The following is a 21,537-nucleotide window of genomic DNA, read 5'->3' on the forward strand; positions in this document are numbered from 1 at the left end:
ATAACATTCTCTTGCTATTCTCTTGCATGTCAAAGCTCGTTTTCCTTTTTTTAAGAACATAAAATCCCAAAAGGCATAGGAAATTGCATAACAAAAGCATGATTTACAGTGATGGGTTTTGTCCAGTGAAACCGATAACAACTGTTGATTAAGTGTTCATTTAATCTTTGCTTTCCTTGTTGCTTTAAACCATAGTTCCTTAAAATATTTGAGATTCTGCATTACTGATGGTATGATTGCTTTTGATAGTCAGATGCTTAACAAAGTTGTGAATGCTGAAATGTTGAACATTGTGATTCCCATTTGAGTATCATAAGAGGAATTAACTTGTCCATTATCAAAAAATCAGACGGGTTCTGATGATACCATGGGCTAAACATAGAACATTTCTATACTGTAGTATATGAATTCAAATTAGACCTTTGCATCCCTTCTTACAGACTTAGTTCTTACTAAGGAAAACAGATTTCTAATAAATGATGATGTCTGACCTTAACATGCCTAAGAGGGAAAAAAAAAAAAAAAACAACCACACAAAAAAGTATGGACCTTCAACAGTTATGCCTGCTTCATTAGAAACACAAAGATACAAAGCAGCTGCTCAGTGCAGTGTCTCTGGGGAGATAAGTTCCCATTTTGCTTGTTTTTTTTTAATTTCCCTGTTTTTTCTATGAATATACCAAACCCAGAATTTCTGTCCCATAATTTTCTGTATTATGCCAATATCTACATGAATGCAAAACAACTTTGTGATTTCCCTGTCTTTCCTTTGTCTTTTATATGCCTTGCCATAATCTTTAGGTTGCTGCGTGTCAAAACTGTGCGTGTCTCAATGTACTGGTGTCTTCCTTTCACCCAGTTTACACTAACTGAATGTGTGTATCATATAGTGTCTTCATGAAACTAACATGAAACCTCTAACACTGAAACATTTTGGAGAATATAATGTAAAAAACCTAGATTTCTCACTCAGCCTTTGTGTGTGTGTCTTCCTGTTCCAGATCCTGATTTATGTGGATTTGAAAGTGTTGTATAATATTTTGGCTGTGCTTGTATGATTCAGATCAATAAGCATTTTGCAAGTGTGTTTTGGCTCTACTGTTACTTCCCAGTTCCCTGGTACCAGATAGGTGCTGTTTAACGTATAATATTAGTAGCAGCATCAAAAATCTAATCCCTCTATTCTAGAGAGAGTGATGAAATAATCAAGAGTTGTTCTGAAAAATGGGGAAATTCCTGTTGCCATATTAAAACAGAATATTTTGAACTGTGATTGAGCTGTGATGAAGATGTTCTTGGTATCCTGTTAGAAATTTTTACACAATTCTGATTTAGTTCTTTGTTTCTGTTATGATTGAAATTCTCTGACTGGTATGCTTTAACACAGTGCAGCAGTTGCTGCAATGTGACCAAGAGCAAATGTACATTTAAGATCAAAGTACAGCTAGTGTGTGAAATAGTTGAGAGACACATGCTTTTCTGGGTTTCATACTGCAAACTTCAACTTCATCTGTATTTTATAGTAATGAGAAATTTTGGCTGAAAGTGATGGTGTGATACTAGTTTAAACAAGGTTGAAATAGCATCAGTAATAATCTTATTGAGACTTGTCATGACATTTGCATAATATATTAAGCAGAGGAACTCTGAATACCTTATCTGCTGTGTGCTACTTCACAGGAGGTCACAGCTGGTCCCTTCAATAGGCTTTATAGGGGAACTTGAAAGCTGACTGAAGACAGATAACAGGAAACTTGAAAAATGAGTCTAGCTAAAAGGAAAAACATTATTAGCTCAAACAGAACTGGTTAATCCTTGTTATTCTTCATAAATAACTGATCTTCTTTCAGTATTGCATACTTTATAAAAATGTCTATAATGTTTTTCTTTTATAATTATTTTTTAGTCTTGCAACATTAAAATACTAATAGAATGAAATGTAGAAGAAAAATAGCCACAAAATTAGCAGAATTTATCTAGCAAGATAAATGTGACTTATTTTTAAAAAAGTGTATCTTGCAGCAGATAGCTGAGATACTTGCCCAGTCTGGTCTTGTAGGCCAGCTGATTCACCTGGAGCCAGAGTGGAACTTTTCACATCAATACAATATTTGAGTTGAATTTAACCACAGTAGATGCTGTTTGCAGGAGAGTGGCAGAGGCTTATTTTTTATTATTTTTTTTCAAACTCTAGTCAATTTCATCCTTTTGAACCATGATTGTATATCAGTGACAGTGTTTCTGACATTCGGTTCTCAGTCCTGTTTTTTTGTTTGTTATATTAAAGAAATGAAACACATTACTTTCCTATTTATATATATATATTTAATCTTGTATACTTCTCCATGTCAGATCCATAAGAAGATAGAAGATAACTGACATAGACATTTTTCATAAATGTTTTTAGTTATCAAAGGAACCAAATATCAGGTTGTCTTTCTATTTGTAACAAGTCTTCTCAATTTGAGTACTAAAAATTCAGTATTTAAACACCATCTGTTGCTTTCTGTTGTTTAAAAGCAGAATAGATATTTTTATTTGAATCTGTGAAAACAAAAATAGTGTTAGATATATAGGTAAGTTTGCTGACTTATGAAGCATTGTTTTCTCAGAATACTTTGATGATGGTGTTGGTAAGATGAAGAACTGTGGAAAAACTTACAAATTTTAAAAATAAGCACCATGCTGGAAGCCATTTGGCTGATGGTGAGTTCAGAAATGTCGCTCCTGGTTGGATCTGAGGCACAGTCACCAATTAGCAATAATCTTTTACTTCACACTTTTGAAAATAAGGGCAGTCTTATAGGATGTTTAATTTGAAATTAGTACAATTTTTACTTTATTTTTTACTCAGATCTTTTCTGAAGCAACTTAGATATAACATGTCCAATAAAAGTGTTATTAACTCTACTTATGTATCACATTAATAAATCATTTGTAGATATCACTGGCCCACTTTTCTTAACTGCTGCTCTAAAAAAAATTGCTTTTCATTTTGGTTTCCAGCTAGAGGAAAGCAATGCTCAAGTCTCAGCCAGACACTAATGATTAATGCAGGCATTAGCAAAGTCTCATAAATTCAAATATTGGTCAACTCCATAAAAACTAGTATAAAAACTCTCTAAAACTGCTTATTATGTGAGTACTGAAATGCACCTTATGTAACATTACATATAGCCAAGGACTTACTGTCAGTCTCCTTGTTAGCCGTTAGATGTACAGTAGACAATTAATTCTACTTAAACACTTAACCTACAGTTAAGTGGCTGAAAATAGCAACTTTGATCCTCCAAGTGACCAGCTATTTAAATGGAGGATACTAGACAGAAAACAAACATGGTGTTGAGGGGAGGAATACATAAGTGACTTCTGAAGGCGGTGCAGGGAGGGGGGCACACAGATTTTTTGTACTTCTGAGTATTCCTAAAGATAACTGCTTTTTTTTAAAGATATAGTATTCTCTGATTTTCTGTGAATTCAACTGTGAATTCAACCCCAGCTTTCCCTCAGTAGTTGCAGTTTTTTATTTGAATCTGTTTTAATTACACCTCTTGTAATTCAGGCATATCAAATCAGCAATGTATTAATCTCTAATATAAAAAAATTGGCAATGCTGTGAAGTGCATAGTTTCATACTATATGCTTTCTCATAATTCTTAGTATGAATTCTGTTATATTCTGTCATAGGATCTAAAACTTGAATCACCTTCCATGGTTTTCAGAGTTTTCATTGCAATGCAGGTTTCTGGTGCTTCAGCAAACTTGATACAACCTGACTCTTTGTCATGGTTTGGCTCCGGGTTGACAGTCAAACCAATAACAATAATGCTCTCAGTTTCTCCCCGCTGTCCTCCAGGGTAGGGAAAGAGGGAGAAAAAATGATAGAGAGGCTTTCTGGGTTGAAAAGTGAAGCAAATTGATTTAACTTATTAGTGATAAGAGAATATATATATATATATATATATTAGGGATGTGCAAAACCTGATCCCCACCCTCCTCCCCCAGAGACTCTTACAGCAGCTGGTCTTTCTGGTGACTCCTGGCTGAAGTGGGAAGTGTCTGGGCAAACAGATGGATGTCAGCTATGAAGAAAAAAGGAGATAAAAACAGAGAGAGCCAAAGAGAGGGCAATGGAAGTGACAGTAAGCAGAAAAAGAGAAAGGGAACCAAGGGCTTGACTTCCATAATGTCTTAACCTGTACCAAAAGCCAAATAGAAAAAGTATTATGAGAAGGGAATATTCTGATTTGCTGATCTGCCTTCAGTCTAGTCTGCTCCCCCATGGTGGTGGGAGGCTGCAGACATGAACTTCAGAAGTGTCCTTGGTTGTTATCAGTCCACTGGCGCTGCTAAAAAAAGTTCACTGAAGGTAAAAAAATCAGCAAAGAGAAAATTCACTTCATCCTGGCTCAAACCAGGACACTCTTACACCTTCCCCTTAAGCTTGTCTGCACAGGGTGCTGCTTTTCTACATTTTAGAGACTTGAAAATTCTTCCTCTGACAAACTCCTTCCTTCTGCAGTTAATTACAGTACAATAGGAAAAATAAATAAAAATTTACGGAAATAATCAACCATCAGGCTAGGAATTCAAAGCACATCCTCCTGTTCACTGTTTTCTGCCATTTCCATTCTGCTTTCATATATCTTTCCATGCTGTACAGCAAAGAAATGTTAAGAAGCTGGTCTCTCTGAGGAGAAAGAATTCCCTGGAATGTTTACCATCTTGCTTGGTATCCCATGGGCAGATGAAGGATCATATCCTCAGTCTCTGATAAAAGTCTTGCCCAAATCCTCTCTAGCCTGAAAAGCAGACAGGGTCGAAGAATCCCTGAATATAAGCAGTTAAAATGAAAACCCAGGATGCTCTTATATAGGCCAGAAATCTGTTACCTTGAATGCAATTTTAGTGTCAAAAAGGAAAGCACAATATTGTCTCAAAATAGCAAATTAAGAGGGGCGGGGGGGGGGAAAAGTAGCAGAACTTTTCCTATGGACACAAGAGATTTCTTGGGAGTCTTCTATTCCTACCTTGCAGTCCCCCTGGATGTAGTCAGAAAAAACCCTGTACATTTTTCGCATTGAATTAGCTTAACACAATTGAAAAGCTAATCCCAAATAATAATGTAAAATGTATCTTGTTTTACTTGTCAAAATAGGACTTCTGACACAAAACGTTTGTTACCAGCTTCTCACATATTCAGGTCTGGGAAAGGACACTTGTGCAGGTGTCGCTGCTGCGATGCAGACCATGCGGTGTTTAGCAGGGAAGCACTGCCTTCCCAGTCAGGACTCTGAAGCTGAGCAACTAGACCCAGTGTTTACTTTTTACCCTTTAAAAGTTATTTTGGAGTCCCAAGTGATACAGTAAAGAAAAAAAAAGCAAACGCCAAACCTTACATCATGACAGAGTTTGTATATTTTGTCATTTGTGTTTTCCTCATGTATTTAGAACCTTTTATGGCTCCTTTCACTTGTGGGTTCTTCCACCCTATGTGCTGTTCTCCCTGCAGAGAACCTGGTTGAGAATCTTATGGGAGGGTCATGATAGGCTTCTTCACCTGACTATAGAATTGTACACAGGAGATCATTTGTGTCTCTACTGCTACTTACTTTTCAAGATGAAGCGTTGCAAGTGTGCACCCATGCACTCATTCTTTTTCTTGCTGCCTCCAGCAAGGCTTTGATTGAGCCTGTATCAACATCAGTCAGGTTGAAATGCCAGCTATTTATGGAATTGACATGGAATGAATAATAACATTAAATAATCTGAATTTCCAGTAAAATATAGTTTTTCTTCCTTCCCTTGTGCACATATATAGATGTATGTTCACTTTTGTTCTTTCTTTCTCTGTACCTAAAAATCAGTCACTTTGCATTTCTTACATTTAATGGAAGTATCTTTTACTGTATTTTAACAACTTGTGAATAAAATTCCTTCAACACAGTTATCAGTGTATTTTTTTTTTTTTTGCAATTAGCCAAAAGGTATTAAATACAATGCTGTATTTGCATTACAGTAAAGATTATCCCAAATATAGTTTTATTATTTCAGGGTAGTAGGTTCTTTGTTCTCTTACTCACTGGGAAGTAATATCCATTCCTGTTAGCATTCACCTATACATTGTTAATTTAGGGCACAGTTAAGTAGAACGCATATTTGGAAAAGCCATGCTTTTCTCCTGGTTTTCTTCAGTAGCCCTCTCCCCTCTTTTCTTTTGAAGGAGGGTACATATTCTTAACAACATTGACTTCCATTAAAAAAAGAGAAATCACAAGTGTCTTTAGCCATTATTGGATGAAGGAAGAAGAAAGCAAAAGATCTGTGCAGCACATTAAAATATGTATAGTAGTGTTGTCTTCTGAAACATTCTCCTGCTGGGCAGGAAGGTCCTTCAAAAAATAATTGAAATCTAAAGCTGCACTAGCCTGGCATAAGAACAGTAAAATATATAGGATATAATAGTGCTTCTTCACATGTTTGCAGCAGCTATGGCAAGTATTTGATGTATATATTTTTTCTCTTGGGATGGCATGGGTTTTCTTCTCATTGTAAACCTTTTTTTTTTTTTTTTTTTTTTAGCCTCCAGGGTTTATTTTTGCAGCCTTTGCATCTTATCTTTGTTCTGATTCCCCCATAACTCAGGAACAAGAAACAATTTATTTAAATTTTTGTGATGTACTCTCTATTCCTTTGCTTTATGTGTCTTTAAAGAATGTTCTACAGTGGTTTTTTGTTCTACTATGTTTTTATAGCTACATAGTGATATTTATTGCTGATTGAGCACATGGATGAGGGAGGGATAAAATCAACCTCATATTGAGACTGTATATCCTTCCTTTGGCAAAATGAAAATCATCCAGTGATCTCAAAACTCATTTCTGTGCAGAACCTCCCTTTCCCTCACTTCCCATAATTCTTGGTGTATTTATACCTTGGTATTTATTCTTGGAGGAAGGTAGAAAAGGACTAGGGAAGAGTTGCTGTGGGATGCAGTATGGACCCAGCAGGTTAGTTTGTTTCATCATTTATAAATATAACTAATTATTAAAAACCATATGTGTGTGTCATGTACAGATACACATACAAACACATATGTAAGAATATATGTAAATTCTTGTTAAATTCTTCACACAGCTTCTGAGTTGAACATTCTTCTGTGAATTGCTTTCTTAATAGCACCAGTGTACTTTAAAGAAATGTGTGTGAGAATTTCCTTCTAACTGTCCTAGTCAAAACCATTCAAGTCCTTAGTTTATGTTGTCTAATTTACTCTCAGATTTATGCAGTCAGCTCTTTCAGATGCTATGTATGGTTGTACTGAAATGCAGAGAGCAGAGATTGCTTATCTAAAATGATAATAAAAAGGAAAAAAAGCTTGAATCTACCTAGCAGTAGGTGCTAAAGTTTTCTAGTATAGGTGGTACTTTACAGTAGAGCAGCTGGGCCAATTCTGAATTCCTCTTTAGCCACCTCTTTCAGGATTTATTTGACAGATGGCACTCACAGATGGACATAACATTCTTAAGAGCTTACTCTTTCTACTCCTTCATGAACCAGTAACTCATGATACTATTAGAAATCTAAAACCTTTCACATGAATTAGTCTTACTTAGCAGACTTAATTGGTTAATCTTTAGAATATGCTGTTGTGGAGTTCTTAATCTGTTTACTTAAGTTCTTCAAAGCCAAAATGGAATTTCAATGAAGTTGACATGGTAAACCATAGCAAATATGCAGTCTTTCTGTCTTTAATATTTTTAATCCCATCTTTTGGAGGAAAAGTGTAGAATGATACAAAGGAGTACAGTTCAGCAGCCCAGAAACAGCACTGTCAGCTGAAGTTCAGAGTTAAAACAAGCTGCTTGGTATTTTGTTGTAATCACATTGAAATCTTAAGTAAATAAACCTAAAATTAAAAGGTCGGTGGCCTATGAAACTTTTTTCTGTCACTATCAGCTTAAATTAGTTTGTTTTTTGTAAGTATTTTGAAGTATTATCTAATAGACTGCCACAAAAAAGAGCAACCTGTGTTAAAGATATTTTAATATACTTCAGTGATAGTTAAATTTGTCTGCCACATACTTAGTTTTATTCCTCAATATTCATTATTTGGGTTTGAACTTGAAGGCAATTACTCTCTCAAGTGTTGACTTAACACTTCTCTAATGAATGTTATTAGTGTGGGGTTTCTGTTGAGGAATGTGAAACTTCAAGCAGAATGATTGATCCAAAAAAGCATTGTGACAGCTGGGCAGATTAGAGAAGCAAACCACAGCCTGGTCTTCCACTGCACATACTCATAGTGTAGTAGAAAACTGGAAGAACACCAGGTGGAGGTAGAGTTTTGTTTTCTAAATGCTGTGTAAATTAAAGGTTTCCAACTCTTCCTTCACAAATAGTACAGAGGCCACTGTGGCAAAACTTCTGGTTCACATCCCATTTTCAGTTTGTTTTTTTTTTTAAATTCAGGGCCCTTCTGGTGTAGGCTGCTTGCTAGGTGAGCAATCCACTTACTGCCCTTACTGTTTCCTCAGAGACTCCTTCATTCCAAGCTATTTTTATGTTTTCAGTGCAGGCATAATTAATTAGTCACATGAAGTTACAATTTAAATACCTATTTTGAACCCTTCTGCCTGCAAGTAGTTGGGTTCTTCAGAACCATCAACAAGAAAACAGTCCTGACTTAAATCCTTTTCTTTTGCATATATTAATGTACTCCATTTTAGTGCCTCTATATTCCTGAGAATATTATTTCACAATAATAAAGAAGTACAATTTTTGTTTTAAGAACTGCAATTTACAGTGCAAAACTAGAAATGTTATTAATACTAAGGCTAGAGACATATTCTGTCCTGAACCACAATAACTCAGAAGTATATATGGTTCTACAAATGAATCTCTGCTATCTTGGTGTTACTGAATTTCAGAATTGGATTTGTGAAGCTTTGATATGATATAACCAGATTGATATTATTGAAAGAAAATTGAAATGGCAGCTTTAATCAATTTCAGAATGGCAGGATGGTTGAGGTTGGAAGAGACCTCTTCAGATCAGCTAATTTAACCCTTCTGCTCAGAGCGAGGTCAATGAGATCAGATCTCGCAAGTGCCGTGTCCGGCTGGATTTTGAGTAGTCCTGTCAAATTAAGTGCAATTCTGGATTGACTTTGACTAATCAATTACAAAGTACCTCTACAGCTTTAGAGTGTTATTCTATAGCTATGTCACAACTTCTCTTGTTTCATGGAAGAATATATAAATCGTGTCCTGAGCATTGTCTCCTTGAGTTTTACAAATTGTATTCAGTGTGTAACAATTTTTACTCATTTTCTATGCTGATGTTTAGACTTCTCAAATCAAATAATTATTTCTTACTTTTTTAGAAACAAAAGCCAATTTGTAAAATATTCCCATCTGTTTCTCACATCTTCCACTTGCCTATCTTTCAAAACTTTTATACTTGTGCCTCAAATATTCTGCATCCTGAGAGACCATCATAAACAGTTATATGAAACTACTAAATTACCTGAAAAGAAGTACCATACAAGGTTCTCATGTTTTTATGCATTTATTTTTACGCATTAATATTATTCTGTTCAAGATCAATGCATTATTAAACATTCAGATATTCCATTATTTTTGTACCCAATGTTATGTCTGAGTCCCTACAAGTTTTTTTGTCTAATATTAATAACTCAGGTAAGAGACAGCCCTGATTCTGTATTCTTGCTGTACTGTAAGAGGCCAGTTAATTTTGGGGGGTTTTCATTTGTTTTCTAACAGTTCCAATGTTTGTTAGACTATTTAAATGAACTTCCTTTTTTGTTTTGTTTTGTTTAATTTGAACTTTTACCAGTTTCAGGATACATTAGATATCAGACTTTCTGTGCTGTCCAGGAATGCTTGCCGTAAGGAATTGTCTTTCTCATAATGTCTATAACTTTTTTTAATAGGTGTTTAAAATGACATCTGTCAATCAGCGTTGTAAAGTACTAAATTTAAAATGGTTATAAAATGACAAAGTATGACCTGGTCTCAGTCTATAAGATTGATAAGACAAAAGAAATAATTCTTAACCATCACAAGTGACTTTGCCCTGACATTTCAGAATACTGGATTAAGGTTCTTTCATACCTGGTTCCTTCAGATGATTAGCATTTTTGATGGAAGAGAATAGCTACAAGGAGTATGTACCTGCCAAGCACTCATCACTACCCACTTTTGGTTATCCAAGCTGATAGTGACAAGATGACAGAGAGAAGTCCAAAAGTGATGAAAGAAGACTTGAGGTCATTAGGGAGGTTGCAGGATCAGAAGCGCAGATAGTGTTTTCCTCAATCCCTTCAATAGCAGGGAAGTGTACTGAAAGAAACAAGAAAACACATCTTATTAACACATGGCTTAGAGGCTGGTGCCATGGACAGAATTTTGGGTTATTTGGTCACAGGGAGGTTTACACGGCACTGGGTCTACTGGCAATAGATGGGATTCAACTATCTCTTAAGGGAAAAAGGATCCTTGTGCGTGAATTGGCAGGGGTCATAGAAAGGTCTTTAAAGTAGACTCAGAGTGGGAAGGAGCTGACCGGAGAGGAGCCTGGCAGGGGGATGCCAGGAGCCTGCTTGTGGGATGGTGTGCTGGTAAGGCATTTCAGTCTGCTACCTCAGTGGAGGTAGGGGATGTTGATCCACATGGCATCACCATACAGATGTGCTCAAGTCTATGGGGCCAGATGGGATGCACCCAAAAGTGCTGAAAGAGCTGGTGGGGAACCTCACCAAGGCACTTTCCGTCATTTATCAGCAGTCCTGGCTGACGGGGAGGTACCAGCAGATTGAAAATCAGCCAACGTAACCTCCACATATAAGAAGGGATGGAAGGAGGATGCGGGAAATTACAGGCCTGTTAGTTTGACTTCAGTATCAGGGAAGCTGATGGAGCAGATTATGCTGAGTACCGTTATGCAGTGCATGCAGAACAAGCAGGTGGTCAGGCCCTGTCAGCATGGGCTTAGGAAGGGCAGGTCCTGTTTGATGAGCCTGATCTCCTTCTATTATAGGGTGACCTGCTTATTGGGTGAGGGAAGGCCTGTGGATGTTGTCTGCCTTGACTTTAGCAAGACCTTTGACAAAGTTTCCCACAGCATTCTCCTGGAGAATCTTGTGGCTGGGATGTGCATACTCCTTGCTGGGTTAAAAACTGGCTGGGTGGCCAGGTCCAGAGAGTTGTGTTCAATGGAGTTAAATCCAGTTGGCAGCCGGTCATGAGTGGTGTTTCACATCTTCATTGATTATTTGGATGAGGGGATGAGTACACCCTTAGTAAGTTTACAGATAGCGCTAAGTTGGGTGGGAGTGTCGATCTACTTGAGGGTAGGAAGGCCTGCAGAGGATCTAGACAGGCTTAATCAATGGGCCAAGGCCAATGCATGAGTTTCAATAAGGCCAAATGTCAGGTACTGCACTTTGACCACAAAAAAAAAAAAAAAAAAAAAATCTTTACAGGCTTGGGGAGCTGCCCAGCATAGAGGGACCTGAGGGTGCTGATTGACAGCCAGCGGAACATGAGCCAGGAGCGTGTCCAGGTGGCCAAGAAGTCCAACAGCATCCTGGTCTGCATCAGGAATAGTGTGACCAGCAGGACCAAGGAGGTGATCCTGCCCCTAAACTTGGCCTTGGTGAGGCTGCACCTCCAAGTACTGTGTGCAGTTTGAGGCACAGCAGTATAGGAAGGACATCAAGGTGCTGGAGAGGGTGCAGAGAAGGGCAAGTAGGCTGATTAGGGGTCTGGAGAACAGGTCTTAGGAAGAAAGCCTGAGGGAGCTGGAGCTGTTCAGCCTGGAAAAGAGGAAGGTGAAGGGAGACCTCATTGCTCTCTACGACTACCTGAAAGGAGGTTGTGGTGAGGCTTGTGTTGGCCTCTTCTCCCTAGTGACTGGTGATATGACAAGAGGAAATGGGGTTGATTTGCACCAGAGGAGGTCCAGATTGGATATTAGGAAAAATTTCTTCACATAAAGAGTGGTGAGGCATTAGAAGAGGCTGCCCAGGGAAGTGGTGGAGGCACCATCCCTGGAGGTGTTAAAAAAAAGGGGAGGTGTGGTGCTTCGGGAGATGGCTTAGAGGTCATAAGGTTGTAGGGCTGACAGTTAAACTTGATGATCTTGAAGGTCTTTTCCAACCTTAATAATTCTATGATTCTATCAAAAAGAATTTTTCAAGTCACTCATTTTTTTAAAGAAGGGGGAAAATGGATATAAGCAGCTTTTAGAAATAATTATCTGTGTTTTAGAATTGTTGTCATATTTGGGAGATCCATTATTGGAAACTTGTGGACAGAGGCCACAGGGAGATATTTTTCTAAGGTAAATCAATTCTAGAACATTATACTAGAATGTGGTGGAACATGTATTTATAAGCCAGTAACTGCTCTCAGTTCAAGTGTTCAGGAATGAATATCAGTGCCTGAACAAACTCAAGATGTGTATGTTTTGGCTGATGCACTCATTCCCTGTTGTTTGTTATTATTTCCTTTATTAGCATTTGAAATTCATAAAGAACATTGAATACCATAAAGTAAATACTGTGTCGTGTCCAGAATACTTGTCTGAGCGCAGGAATTAAAGAACAGTATGGAACTTTGAGCAAAGGGACTGGGAGAGGACTTGGAGAGGTCAGCTAATACTTCTCTAGTGATGCAAGGCAAGATCAAACTATAGCTAAACCACTGTTGACAGATGTTTGTCTAACCAGTTCTTAAAAAAAAATAAATAAATACAACGATGTTGCTTCTGAAATTTCCCTAAGCAGTTTGTTCCAGTGTCCTACTGTTGCTGTTATCGAAATGTCTTCTAATGTCTCATCTCATTCATTACTCTTTGTGTTGCCCACACTCACTGTGCATAACAATTCAGCCGAGTCTTTTTTTTTGCATTGTATACCTAAAGTCTGTGATGCAATTTCTTTGTAGTAAAAGAGGAATGTAATTACCTTATTTCTAGCAGACACAGAAGTTATTTCTCTCAATCTGGATTAGGGATTTTAAAAGTACAGTTTTGCAGAATGTGTAGTGTTGAAACTAAGTAAGTTTGGATTCCGTACCTGATTCTGTGTGTGATGTAGCCCGTGTAGTACATGAAACCTTGATTTCTGTATTGTCTTTAATTTAGTTTTGTAATATTACTGTGGATAAAACTTTGTTGGGATGTGCAACAGTATAAATATGAAATTGCGTATGCTGATCAATAATAACAATGAATATATCACAGATCTAGAACGTTTATAGTCTTGATTTGGTTGATGTTTCCTAGTCATTAATGTGAGTCTGTCCACTGACTTTAATGAGATTTAGATTAATCTCCTGCTGCTGAGGGTAGCAAGATTCTTTTAGTAGAGGTGAATTGCTGAATATTTCTGGAACAACCCATGCATAATGATTTATTATCAAGAGTTAATAAGAAAACAAGGGAGTTTTACAATATTAAGATACTGTTTAAGGAGAAAAAAAAGTTTAACCTCTTCATTGGAAGTTTACATTAATTTTGTTTATAACATGTATTTTTTCCATGTAGTTGTTTTGCATATTAAGGCTTAAATCGTGAAGCATTTAATCTTTGACTGTTTCTATTGACTTCAAGCCTATATGCAAAGCTACTACATCTTTTTCAGTTGCAAGCTTTAGTTTAACTTATATGAAGCAGGTTTTGTTTAATATACAAACATGATGCAACTGTTTGGGTGCTGTGTAAATAATAAGGTTGTGATCAAAGTTATTTAAACGATCTTTTGATTCAATTGAAATATGTGCATTTTGGAGTTCACCCAAAAGTTGGAGGAGCGTCTGTTTAGGAGAAGGCGCTGTAGAGTCTTGATAAGAGGCACAGTTAATGAAGTACAACATATTCCAGTTTTCTCATGCTGCTATCTTGTGCAGCCTATTTTATTGAGATTACTAGAGAATAAGTACCAACTGTCCCAAATCTAATCTGGCTCATTGGACATTGGTCTTTCTGCCAGATGGAACATATTTCTAATTTTTCTCACTAGAATTAAGATAAACTTCAGTTGGCAGAATATGGCAACTTTGATATAACTCAGTACAGTGTAATGGAAATTAGAAGTAAGCTCCTGGACATCAATGCCCGTGTGTTTGACTGTAAAAAAAATACATCTATTGACTAGCAGTCTTGAGCGAAGTTCACCATCTGTTTCACTCTGCATATCTTAAGCAGGCTGTCAGTATGGCATCACTGAATACCTCAATAAAAACTTCACAGGCACCAAATTTTCTGCTTTCATTGGATGCTTGCCAAAACCAAATGTGTTCATTTTTTTTATCATGGTTATAGCAGTTCTGTGAGAGGAGTGTAGAAGAAAAGTCTGCCTGAAACAACAGAAGGGAGTGAAATGAAACAGTTTGCCAAACTTCCGTCCTGACTAAGGATAATCCTGTGTTCTGAAGGAATTTGGGATAAAAAGTCCAGGCATTCTGGCAGTAATGGTTTTATTTTTACAGAGTAGGTAACTTGGCAAAAGGGATAGCATTTATTTTTTGTAAGAGTGGATAATTTTAACAATTGATGTCTGCTTTTAACTTTTCAGTTTATACTTTTGAGGAATACTCTTGCATGTATAATGAGAAAATAATGTGCTGTGAAATCCTCAGTTACTAATAGGTTATCTGGATCAGTTTCTCTGTGCCTGTTACACCTGTGACTAGTACATTTTTCTCATCTGCTGGTATTTTAATTTGCACTGGTAGCATTAAAAAAATACTGTTAATGTGAAGATTTCACAGAAAAATTATGTAATGTAAGCTATTAACTTTGTTCTTTACTGTTCAAGGACAGCATGTCTTGGGACATGTGACCCATTTAGGAAAATTAATTTAATTCCATGCTTTTTTAATGTTAACATTAGAAATAAAAAGTAGTTCTCCAAACTATCGCTTCCTTTCCAGTGGGTTAAATAAACTGTTAGCTCAGTTGTCAAATTGCTCCTTTGATTTCAGACAGGTCCATTTCTTCCTTCAGGCTCAGCTCATATTGCAGTTGTTGAATTTAGCACCACATATGCCCCTTTATTGTAATTCCATTTCTGCTGCTTTTCTAAGAGCTCAGCTGTGTACGTGAGGACACCTCATTAGCATCTGAAATGTTTATTCCAATGAGGACACATTGGACATATTGAGAGGTGTCCCCTTGTGCCATTTGGCCACCTTTTGTTCATTTTAGTTACAGAGAAGAGCTCACCTCTTCCTCCTTTTCCTCCTGATTGTTTTGGGTTTTTTTGGAGGGAAAAGAAAAAAAAAAACACACCCCCACAAACAAAAGAAAACAACAAAACAAATAAAACCACAAAAAAACCCCACCACACATACACAAAAAAAACCCACAACAACAACAAAAAAAGCACCCCAAAAAACCCCCACCAAACAAAACCAAAACAAACCCAAAACGTTATAGAAACCAGAGCAAGCATATTCTGCATTGTAACTATACAGTTACCAAGAAGAGGGATCCCTACTGGTCACAAATTATTTAATGCCGAAAGAGTTTTTATTGCTTAAACTTAAACATATGGGTCTGTGAGGTGGTCCATTGGCATAATCTTTGCTAGTGTCTGACACGACTACTGTTTAACCGTTGTGTTATAGTTCTTGCATTAAATGTTACTCTGTTTTTGATTTATCTTCCTTTCTGTTTGTCTGGTCTCCTGCCTCCATGAGGCTCCCTATGAAACAAACTTAAGATTCTCCTGGAATCTGTTGTTCCTTTGCTGTAGACTTGAGGAATTCTGCATGCTCTTGCAAATAACTATGCAACATTGATTCAATTATTCAAAAAATGACACTCAGGAACAGGTATACTTTGAAACAGTGAGATCATCAGTAATTCAAGATGGAAGAAATTTAAGGGAATTGTCTGTTCCAAGCTTCAGTATGCAAGAGCTCACAATTCCTGAAGTTTCATATAGCATAAAAAATGAATGCACAAAAAAATACATTCACACATTAAAAATTCATTTTAGTTTGCTTTACAGCTGGAATGTGCTATGGTTTTAGTACATCTCTGAGGGAATGCTTCTTCATAAGTCTTGCTAAAATTGAACTCTATTCTGGCATATTAGCAGAGAAACAAAAATGAATGGCAATAATTCAGATGTCTGCTGTAGTCCCATTTCAGAATGTTGTTTATATTAACACAGTATGTAACATGTTTGGGGTTTAATTACAGCTTAAGAAAGTAAATTGTTTTAAAGAGAGGTGAGTGAAGTCATCCAGGTAAATATGCCAGTCTGAAGAACAACTCCCTAAATTAAGCCAAGAAGAATTATGAGAAATGATTAAGGAAAGTTTTTTCAATTTATTTTCTCTTAATCCTCAACACTCATTTTCCATGCAGGTGAAGTTTCCAGTATCACACTGTTTGTTTACTCTTATAGCATTCTTCAGATGAACAGAAGCAAATATCAGAAGTCTACAAAACAAAGCACATCACTTTATCCAAGCTACTGTGCAATGCAGTTTTTCTCCTATGGTCAAGGCCAATGCAGCTCAGGAAAACAGAAGGCACTCCTATGCTCTGTGTTGCAGTCATGGTTGAAATGAACATACATGTTTTAAAAAAAGTTTAATTGGTCTATACTTCTAGCTCCTTTGATGCTGTTACATTACTCATAAAAAAAAAGAAAAAGAAAAAAAATATTAAAAGAAAGCAGAATGGCAGTCCTTGCCCTGTTCACATCCTCAGGTGGCAATGCCACAAGTTTTTTATTTCATTGGATATGCTGGTTACCCATGTACCCTTAATTGACTGTGGGATATGCTTGAAGAGCTTGTACCAGCTCAAAATCTGGCATTCTGTAGGCATTGCACATTGGATTTCTGACAGAAGCTGCTCTCAAAGAGTAAAGCTGAACTGCCTGTGACTTGGTAGAACCAAGAGACTCCAGAGGACACAGTGGTGTCAGAGCAATTCCCCCAATTCAGTACTTGTTCCCACTATAAATCTGGTTCATAAAATGGCTTCCAAATGCTTGTAATTCTTGAAACTGAATTATTATTTCATATTTCAAGTGACCAGACATTTTTCTTCTATTATAGTGAACTAATTACAAGGTTATTCAACTATTAGTGGTCCATAGCCTTCTAGGGAGATATTTTTTGCCTGACTGAGCACCAGGGTTAACATTGAGTGATGTTGAAATGGTTTGGCCAGTAACTCTTTGCCAATCACCCAGCAACTCGTATCTACAGAGATTCAGCTCAGTGATCTATTCACTAAACCATATAACTCTTCATTATTTGCTCATTACTTTTGCCACATTTTAGCTACTTGTTCTGGAATTTTCCTTCCTTGGTGTCATTCTCTCCAGGAACAAGATCAATAAACATGCATTGCATGTAGATTTAAATTAATAAAATAATTCTTGCAAGCCCTGTGAGAAATTCTTCTGCTCTGTGCTATGGAGCCACAGTTGAAATCCAGGAGAGAATCTTCCTTTAGTCATGGACATATTTTAATTCTTTTGTCCCCCACCTAGCTATTTTCAGGTTATAATCTTCCCCAGAGTATGCCAGTTGTTAGGAATTTCAAGCAACACGTGCAGTTTGGTCCCTAATGCTTTTCAGTTTTCTTCTGCTGTTTCAGAGCTGTAAAAATTACAGCAATTGCCCTGCAGTTTTGGGAGATGCAGATAAATAGACAGTGTGGAGGCTCCTTGTTGTTAATTGTGCTCTCTGCCTTTTTGTGCCAAAGAAGATTCCTGTGCAACAGAACAAAAAGTGGACATGATGAAAGAGGATAGCAAGGATTAGAGGAAAAGGAAGCCAGTGAGAATGAGAAGGAAATCTGGGTAGTGTCTATGGGGAAATATAGGCTGCTGAGAACTGAGATGGGAGAAAAAAAAATAAAATTAGTTAAATGTGCACATGCCTGGAGGCAAGGGCTCAGGAGTGAAGAAGCTGAGAGTGAAAGAAGGAAGTAAAGGGAAGAGATTCAGGTTTGATAGGCCCTGGAGCATTGGACATCTCAAATTTTGAGGTGAGTCTTGGAGTCAAGGGATGATAGAAATGAAGCTACCACTGAGATGGAAGCGTGGGAAGAGGAAACAAGTTCATACAGTGAAGAAACTGGGATAAGGCAGGGAATATGGAGTGTGAAGAGGGAAGACCATGCTCTGTTTAGAACAGGAGAAGAATCAGTTCTTATCACTAAAGAAGCATCACCAAATGTCATCCAAAAAAACCCACCTGAAACAAACCTCATAATTTTAATGCAATCTAACAACTGCAGGCTCAGTAGAGGTATGGGGTTTGGTATATTATCTTTCCCCATAATCACCACCTTTAAACTCTTCAGTTATGCAGGCAGTAATTACTCCCTTTCCTTGTTCCCTTCTGAGGCTTATCATTTTCTGAACTTCCCCTTTGCCTGTAGGCTACTCTGCTCTGCAGATGCCAGCAATTCTTGTCTTTCAAACTGTAAACTATTTTATTAACACAGTTCAGTTGAATTCAGAGGAGTTGTTCATAACCTGTACCTTTTGTTACAAGGGCTGAAAAGAATTTATATGCATCAAGTTGGTCTCTTTTTTTCCTTAGCTATAAAAATTGTTCTTGTGAGTTTATTACTGAGCCTTACAAACTTCACTTTGCAAGAAATACTTGTTCCTCTGAGTGCTTTCAGTGTTGTTTGCAGGTTTGTTTTTGCAGTGTTGACAACAGATTGAGATTTTTCATGTTTTCTGCTGTTTTGTGAGATTGAATGGGGGAGGCTGGGATGATTATTGTTATTATTTCTCTTGGGAATATATTAAAATTAAAACATGGATAATGAAGCCTCAGGGGTGACTCATGTTTTTGTTTGCTTAAACTAGGTCCAGCTGCTAAGAAGAACTTGATTTTAAAGGGCATGATTTTGCAAAGTGTTTTAAACTGAAGTTATAATTCCAGAGGTATCAATAGCATGTGGTTGTTTTTATTTAGGAACATGTTTAAGGAATGTTTTTGGTGGGTGAATGTAAAAGAAATAAAACTATCTCAATCTGGAAGTTGCAGTTCTTTGGCATATTCAGAGTCATCAAAAATCAAGTGGAAGAATGTTATTTGGAGAATGGACTTAGTTAATTTTTATTACTTGCTTTGTAAAGAGTTGTCCTTAGCTTATTTGCGAGATGCAAAAGTATGGTTTCTTAAGCAGTGTTTGCTTTTTGCTTTTTAAATGTTTCTGCACATTTGGAATGTAGCAAAAATTTGTTTCCAGGATGAGCCACTGCCTTCTTGTCTTTGGATACAAATTGAGAAAGTACTTTTCCTCAAAACAACATGTTGTTACCAAATTAATTGTCGCAGAGTCTATAACACCATGACAACTTCATGCAGTTCCTTCTATAATGTTGTTTAAGGTGTGTTTCTAATTTTTTTGCCATTATAAATTCTCAGTAAATATTTGCAAGTTGTTTTTTATTTTAAAAAACCTGAAAAATTCAACAAAACCTTGCTGTCAAGTGCAATATCAATATCTTAGCTTGTGAATATTTTGAAATTTGTCTGCAAACCGACTGATGACATAAATTTTTAAGTTGTCCAGGGAATGAAGCAAAGTCACGGCTTCACTTGTTTGTTGCTTTTCTTTTTAGGGGATTTTATCTTATGGCTTATAAATGCTCTCTGAGAAAGTGTTTGTAGTGCTTTATTCATACAGTCATAATGTAACTTTTAAATATATAAGGTAAGGTTAGAGTAAGAATGTAAAATGTCGTATATTTAAAAGATGTAACTTAATGGGTATTTCTAATAACTGTACTTTAATGACATTCACTATCTCTATTTCAGGATACTTAGGTATCTGTAAAACATGAGGCAAAAAATAAATATTCAGATTTTCAAAATTGGGGTAATTTTTCCATGTGTATTGTAACCTGAATGAGACAGCTGCAGAATTTGGCCAAGCAGAGAGGCAGCAGTGTGCACCGTGGCTTTGTTGGTCATTTTAGCAGAAGTGTGATAGACATACATAGTAAACTGAGAGGCACACAAGAGGAAAATGTCAATGAAAGACACTAAATTTTAAAGTTGTTTCATTATTTTAGGGTTTCATGAATCATTGCTCAATAGTAAAACTTAGAGATTATTGATTGTTCCAGTATAAGCATGCATCTTTCACCGGAGAGCTGTTCACTCAAATTGTTTAGATTATTTGATAAGTTTATGTACAAAAGTTTAAAGCAAGTAAGATTCTTCTATCTCCTTGTGAGAGATTAGAGGAATTTGAGCACACAATTCTTGCTAAAATTATCAGGCATTATATGATTTGATCTACAGCACCCATTATGAAATGTCTCTGATTCAGATTGTTGTGTTCCATCTTACTGATTTGTTGCTGGGTTTGAATGATAAGGTGTTGTAGAGTTAATGCTTGGACTGTGTTATGCAATTTTTTTGGTAATTCTGAAATGTGTTTATTTGCAGGGATATCAAACCAGACAACATTTTGATGGATATGAACGGACATATTCGATTAGCAGATTTTGGTTCTTGTCTGAAACTGATGGAAGATGGAACGGTAAATTAGAAAGAATTCTACATTCCTAAACACCTTTTAAGTCCTTTGCTGGCTGCTAAAGCATGTACTAATAAAGAGAAAAGGTGCCTTATGTCAAACAAAATGGAATTGTAATGGTGTCGGTATGTAACTAACCTCAGTTCAAAATATGACTGCACTTTGCTTGGATTTACAGTATATTAAAAGCTTTTTAGATGCATATAGTCAACTCAAAAAAAGAGAAGCTGCACTCTTAGTACTGAGTAGGTTTGTTGATGAAATATGAATCTCTTAAGTTTTGAACTCTGAACTCTAATCTTTATTGCAAATGTAAGCTTTAGTCCAAGAAGAATGAGATATTATTAGCATATCATAATATTTGAGTAGTATATTTGAACTTGCACAGTAAGTAGGTGTGCCTAGAATGTAATTCCTGTGTGTTAATCATGTCCCAGTGTTACAAAGTATTTGAGTGAATATATGTGATTACCTAATCTATAGTTAGTTAATAACAACTCTAAGCATTGATAGCTTTGTTCTTTCTCAGTTGTTAAATATTTCTGAGTTTAGCAAAAGTATGTTTTTGGGATACCTTTTAATGTAGTGCCTTGGATGCTTTTGTATTTCTGTATGAATTTAGAAGCCTTTTTGATTGTGTTTAGTTGTTCCTTTTATAACCGGAACTCTAGGCTAAATTTGTATATACATGCACAGTGCCACAAACAGCAGTGTATGTAGTGATGGAAGTTTATTTTAGTCCAGAAAATGTAACTTCTACAGGTCCAATCGTCAGTGGCAGTTGGAACACCAGACTACATCTCTCCAGAAATCTTGCAGGCCATGGAAGATGGAAAAGGGAAGTATGGGCCCGAGTGTGACTGGTGGTCCCTAGGCGTTTGCATGTATGAAATGCTTTACGGAGAAACACCCTTTTATGCTGAGTCCTTGGTGGAGACGTATGGGAAAATAATGAACCACAAAGTTAGTGC

At 36.6% G+C, this 21,537-nt stretch overlaps 1 protein-coding gene across 16 annotated transcripts in view; it reads left to right on the forward strand.

Annotated features, from left to right (window-relative positions):
• Positions 1-21,537, forward strand: part of CDC42BPA (CDC42 binding protein kinase alpha) — a 195,505-nt gene that overhangs the window by 88,411 nt on the left and 85,557 nt on the right. For all 16 annotated transcript variants that reach the window (XM_051614474.1, XM_051614479.1, XM_051614484.1 and 13 more), the window contains exons 7-8: positions 20,476-20,569; positions 21,329-21,529. In XM_051614474.1, coding sequence (XP_051470434.1) covers positions 20,476-20,569; positions 21,329-21,529 — 295 coding nt within the window. The remainder of the gene's footprint in view (positions 1-20,475; positions 20,570-21,328; positions 21,530-21,537) is intronic.

The sequence above is a fragment of the Apus apus genome, chromosome 3 (genome assembly GCF_020740795.1).
Source record: "Apus apus isolate bApuApu2 chromosome 3, bApuApu2.pri.cur, whole genome shotgun sequence".
NCBI lineage: Eukaryota > Metazoa > Chordata > Aves > Apodiformes > Apodidae > Apus > Apus apus.